We start from the raw sequence: 6000 nt of genomic DNA, 5'->3' as shown, positions 1-6000 counted from the left end.
CTGTTGCACAGAGAAACCCTGTCTCAGAAAACAAAAACAATACAAAACAAAAGGTCCCCTCAGTGCTCAGGTCCCCAAGCTCCCCGGCAGCACAGCTGGTGGGGCTCAGGCAGCCTGACCTTTCAGGAAAGCCATCGTTCTGTTGACAGAGGCACAGGAGGCCAGGCCTCTGTCACTTACCTCTTTCCACAGGAACACAGAAACAACACAGGAACATGGTGGGAAGGCTTGGTGGGAACAAGCCAGATGATACCACCAAGCATCAGGTAAGACAGCCAACCAGGAATGACAGGGCACAGCATACAGAGGGGCTGGGTGCTCCTGTGTCCTGAAGATCAGCTGTGATAGGAAAGCTACCAAGGGATGAGCTGGGGTCTGTGACTAGCTGGCACAATCCACCCAGTCAGGCCTGGGTAGCAGGGAGGTCCAGGGTGTGGGGAGGCCCAGACACTGACCTAACACAAAGTAGGACCATTGCTAAACACCAGGAGTGCAGGAAACACCATTATACAACTGGGCTAGGACACAAGATTCCACAGCGCAGCCATGAGCTGACATGGGTACAGCCAGCCACACATGGGTGTGCAGTCGCCTCAGAGAAACAGAAGTCTCCTGTGCATGTACAGGTGTGCATGGCACAAGTTTATTTCATAAAATTCTTCATAGCACTTTTCCCTTATAGACTTAAAATCCAGGACATTTTCAAAAGGTTTTACATTGTGCTCAGTTTAAAAATATATATATACAAAACAATCACCAGGATTTGCGACACACGCTAGATGAGAAGCACCGTCGAGTCCTGACGACCAAGCCTGAGACTCCGTTTACAAGTGCAGAGGACAGTTACAACAGAAAGAGTCCAGGAACTAAGAGACAGCATGAGGCCATCTCCCTCTGAGGTCAGGCAGCTCCATCCCTGAAGGACTCCAGGATCCCAGTATACACCTAAGCAGTGGCACGGGTGGCATCCAGGGGTTCAAGTGCCCCCCCAACACCAGATCGTCAATTACCTTTAAAACATCTGACCTGTTCAAACACTGTGTTATCAAGACCCAAAAATGGGCAAAGACACTCGCCAGCAGAGGGCACTCGCCACAGCAGAGAGCTCTTGGCTGGCTGGGTGTCACTCACAATTCCCTAGAATGGTGTTCTGGCCATGGCAGACAGTATATGAGCCATCAGCCCAGGGGTCCCAACAGCCAGCTGTGAGGCGGTGACAGGCACGCTGGGCCAGGTGCCCTGGCTTCAGTCAGCTCTTGAGAGGACAGTACAGCTGAGGGAGCCAGGCCAGTTAAGGACAGGAGGTATAGGTGTCATTTCACCTTCACAGAGCAAGATGGGACAGTGGGCTCATGAGGCTTAGGGCCACATCGCTCCTCCGGTGTGCTGTCACCAAACGCCCCTGCAAGGCTGTGTGCCGACCGTGCCGACCTACAGCAGCAGGGCTGAGCAAGCCTCGTGCGCCCTTGTAGTCTCTGAAGGCCCGGCACATCCTGATCCCCACCAATGACTCCGAAACAGGAACGCTATTTCCGAGCCCGCGGAATGTGCAGTGCCCAGGGCCATCTGGAGCAGTTGCTGTCTCTAAGCGTCCCTAAGTTCCATCACGTGCACGGCTGGACGGTGTGCGAGCCGTCGGCTCAGAAGTCCTGCAGCTCAGGGATGTTGCGGTACAGGTCCAGGGTCTCGGGGTTGGAGAAGGCCCCCCGGTGCTCCACAGCCCTCCCAGCCATCACCTGCTTCACCGCCACCTCCACCTTCTTGCCGTTGAGTGTGTACTGTGGGGAGGCAGGAGACAAACAGACGTGTGTTTAAATCGGAGGCGACACGGCCCAGCCTCGCCTCAGGTTTCTGCCCACATTTTCTTCCAGAAAGACCCATGAAACCAGATACACGGTGGCTTCAAACACATGCCACAGCACCTGCAGACACCGGAGGGAACCTATTGGAAAGGACGTCAGAAGCAAAGCTGACACCATGGGAACCTGCCATGTGACCCCGTGCCTGTGTCAAGATCACATGAGCATGTGGGTGTGTGTCTCCAATGCTGTGCACTGCACCAGACCCACAGCCAGGAGCCCTGGAGTGGGCACGCCAGGTGCCACATGGCCCCTGACCAGAGTGACACCACGCCTGCCTCAGATGTCACCCCCTCTGACAGATCTCCCCTGTCCCTGTGCTTTCTTCAGATGTGAAACAGACCTGTCCCTGGCCAGAAGGCTGTCAGGAGGACCAGGCTACTCATTCGCTCGCACACGCTCACACTCGCACACTCACTCATACACTTGCTCACCCACACACTGATTCACTCGCTCACACACTCACACATTCTCACCCAGTGTGCACCTCAGGCTCTCTTCCTCCCCACCCCCAGGTGGCTATGAGGACACAGCCAAAACTTTCCCAGGCAGAGGGAAGGCCGCCCAGGTGGTACTTAGTCAAGACATGGCTTGACTATTCCCAGCATGCCCCCACGAAGTCTCACCCAGCTCAGGCCAGCTGAGTCCATCTCTGCACGTTTGCTCCGTCTGCCCAGGGAGCCCCCAAGCCGGAAGCCCAGTGGCCCCCCTCATCTAGTGAGCAGCAGCCTACAGGCATGGAATGGCAGCCTCACAGCAAGTATGGATAACTGCAGCTCACACACTCGCACACATGCGCACATGTGTGCACACGCATGCCTCTATTCCCCACTACAAACGCAACTGAGCTAGAATAGGGCGCCTTCAGAGGCCCCTTCCCCAGGACCCACAAAACCCCCAGCATGCACACCTGCAGCCCCCTTCAGAGTTCACGCTCCTACAGCTGTCTGCAGGGCATACTCGGGCCATCAGCCCCAATATGGCATCCCACGGAAGCCGCTGAAAATGCCATCGTGAGGGAGAAGGTGGTTGCTAGGCAACATGGTACCCATATAGAAGTAAGAGCAAGCTGTAGTCACCCCGGCCTTCATAGGCCCAGGTCAGAGACAACCTACCGGAATGCCTCGAGTCTCCAGGATGAGGCTGGGCACATGGCGTGCCGACAGACCAAGGCGGATGGCATCACGGATGCGCTTAACGAGGTCAGGCTGGAAGGTGTGCCCAGACACCATCTTCAGAAACAGGACCACCCGCTCCTCTCCATCCCTGTTGTACTGGGGGACACACAGGCTGTCCTCCACCTCGTCAAAGGCTTCCACTGTGGAAGCAGAAAGGAAACAACCTCACAAGAAGCTCTCTACAGACCACCATGCCATATCACCAGTCAGAAAGGGAGGGCACCGGGCCACCCGGTGTGAGGGACGCCTGCGTGAAGGTGTACGTCATACATACTAAGATGTCGCTGACGGGAGAAAGGGGCCAGGCATGGGAGGAAGTGAGTTCAGGTCACTCACCTGGCTACACTGACTGGCACTACCTGAGGCTCAGATCTCATCAGCATGACAAAGGAGGCCATCTCCCCAAGAAGGGTGGCTCTGGGGCCTGGGCTAGGACCAAGTGCCTAGGCCAGAAGCTCTGGTGTCCTGTACAGTGCTGTGTGACCTTCAGCATTCACACACCCTCTCTGTGCCTCTGTTTCCTTACCCAGAAAGCAGAGATAAGATTAACCAATGCTCTGAGCTTTCTCTGAAGATGTAAACCTGAAGAAAGGTCAAGGCCAAGGGGCCTTCACCTTTCTGAGGTTTTAGGAGGTACCAGAGTATGGCCAGAAAGAAAGGCATGCATGGATGTCCACCCTTCCCCACGACATGGATGTCCACCCTCGCAAACTCTTTGGGAATCAGGATCCTGGTGCCCGTGAGGCCACCCTGGACCCAAATGAGAGCAGCAGAAGTGCACGAACCAATGTTGTAGATCTCCGAGCTGCCAAAGCGCACTCCGTTGGGGTTGAGGGTGCCATCACTGCAGAGGCAAGAGGCACATGGCTAAAGCATGTGGTGACGGCCATCCCTCTTAGCAAGTGCCACGCCCAACAGTAAGGCTCCTCCCCTAGCAACCAACTGCTCCCTGCTGCCCTCTGACCTCTCACTTCACAGGACATGTCCCCCATGCCTCAGGGGAATGGCAGGAGGAAGGGACACCTCACCTCCGGCCCAGCATGACGATGCCTCCTGTCTTAGGATTGATCCTGCAGTAGTCGCCATGTGCCCAGATGCCTACAAGAAAGGCGGGACAGATGGTGACACTAACGGATGGACTAGGTAGGATACACCCAGACAGACACCTGAGGCAGGGACAGATTTCCTAAGTTCAAGAACAAGTAGTGCATGGCTGATCAGGCGCAGAGGCCAGGGAGGGGGAGACAGTGAACTGCATGCGTCAAATACGGTGGCACCTGCCTGTGACCTCAGCACATGTGACTGCACATATGTAGTTTACACAAAAGGGTGTTAGCAGTGTCTGTCCACCAAGGCTACTTGTTCCAATCGAGGCAGGAGGAACCAGAGCCACAGAGAGCAGGGGCCTCTACAGGGCAGCCTGACAGGGTGAACTGCAGTGATAGCGTGTAAGGGTGGCGTGGGTGGCGCGTCGGGCGTGAGTCAGCCTGCTGCACAGCAGCACCCTCCTCTGTCTCCAGGCCTCCCTCCAGCCGCCACTTCACTGTGACCAGCAGACAAGCCCCGGACAGAGGCAGGCAGGCAGCCCTCCGCCCTCCGCCCTCCGCCCTCCACCCTCTACTCTCTACTCTCATCCCCTCCGCCCTTCGCCCTCTGCCCTCTGCCCTCCGCCCTCCACCCTCTGCCCTCATCCCCTCTGGCCTCATCCCTTGTCCCTCGTCCCTCTCCCTTCTCCCCAGAGACTCCTGTGGCTCTCAGCACAGTGCTGGTAGCTGGAGGCTTTGAAAGCAGAGGTGAGTAAGGGCCAACCGAACCCAGCCTTAGATCTTAGGTTGTTTTCAGGCCGACACTGATGAGATACTGAGAGCCACTGGGAGCTGGAGAAGCCAAGCCCTAGCCAGGTGAGGTGCGGTGCCAGCCTGCCCCCGCCTACCAGGGAATTTGGAGAAGTAAGCCTTCCTGTACTTGCTGCCATTCTCGTCGTTCCAGAAGTGCGTGGGCTGGCAGGGGATGGGTTTGGTGCATACCAGCTCGCCACTCTCTCCCCAGACGGCCTTCCCTGGCATACGGGGAGAAGACAGCCTGGAATACTCATGACCACACTCTGGCATATGCTCCTACTTGGGACACAATTTTGCCGTATGCAAGCAAAAGTGACCAACCCTCCATGTGCACCGTGGCCTCCCTGACAAAACCCACATACAGCCTGGTACCCACCCCCTGCTCTCACGGCACTCCATCTCAACACCTACTTCTCCAAAGATGGGGTCAGAGGCGTATGAGTACAAAGCCACACCCCTGGGAAAGGACAGTGCTCTCCGTGGGAGAGCCGCCACTCCCGTTAGGGAGATGAAGAATCATCACAAGCAAGGGACACATCTCCCTCCACACCCCACAAAAGTCAGGGAGCCACTTACCTTCCTCGTCCCAGGCTTCCACGGCCATGCCAAGGTTCCGGGCTTGAATCTCACCCTTGTACACAGGGATAGATGAGTTTTGGCCCATGAAACAGGAGATGATATCGGTGCCACCTGCAAGCAACCGCAGAGGACAGGTGACCCTCAGGAAGAGGTGACCCTTGGGGACAGGGTTCCCTGTCAGCAAGATGCATACCTACCTGGACAAACACCACTCCCTTAGACACATGCCTGGCAGCAAGGGCTCCCTTGCACAAACACCACTCCCTTAGACACATGCCTGGCAGCAAGGGCTCCCTTGCACAAACACCACTCCCTTAGACACATGCCTGGCAGCAAGGGCTCCCTTGCACAAACACCACTCCCTTAGACACATGCCTGGCAGCAAGGGCTCCCTTGCACAAACACCACTCCCTTAGACACATGCCTGGCAGCAAGGGCTCCCTTGCACAAACACCACTCCCTTAGACACATGCCTGGCAGCAAGGGCTCCCTTGCAGAGACAGAGAGAGAGAGGCAGCAGTGACAGAGACTGGACCCAGCTCT

The 6000-nt window shown here is 56.5% G+C and overlaps 1 protein-coding gene across 1 annotated transcript in view; it reads right to left on the bottom strand.

The window, feature by feature from the left end:
- Positions 1-615: 615 nt before the first annotated feature.
- Aacs (acetoacetyl-CoA synthetase) overlaps positions 616-6000 on the bottom strand; it is a 42996-nt gene continuing 37611 nt past the window's right edge. Inside the window, exons 13-18 of the mRNA XM_005080600.4 lie at positions 5455-5568; positions 4971-5096; positions 4066-4135; positions 3823-3881; positions 2975-3177; positions 616-1778 (exon numbers count right to left, since the gene is read on the bottom strand). Coding sequence (XP_005080657.1) covers positions 1641-1778; positions 2975-3177; positions 3823-3881; positions 4066-4135; positions 4971-5096; positions 5455-5568 — 710 coding nt within the window. The 3' untranslated portion in view covers positions 616-1640. The remainder of the gene's footprint in view (positions 1779-2974; positions 3178-3822; positions 3882-4065; positions 4136-4970; positions 5097-5454; positions 5569-6000) is intronic.

The sequence above is a fragment of the Mesocricetus auratus genome, unplaced genomic scaffold, assembly GCF_017639785.1.
Source record: "Mesocricetus auratus isolate SY011 unplaced genomic scaffold, BCM_Maur_2.0 Super-Scaffold_100025, whole genome shotgun sequence".
In the NCBI taxonomy this organism is placed as follows: domain Eukaryota; kingdom Metazoa; phylum Chordata; class Mammalia; order Rodentia; family Cricetidae; genus Mesocricetus; species Mesocricetus auratus.
Note: the sequence above shows the minus strand (reverse complement) of the source record. Positions and strands in the feature narration are given on the sequence as shown.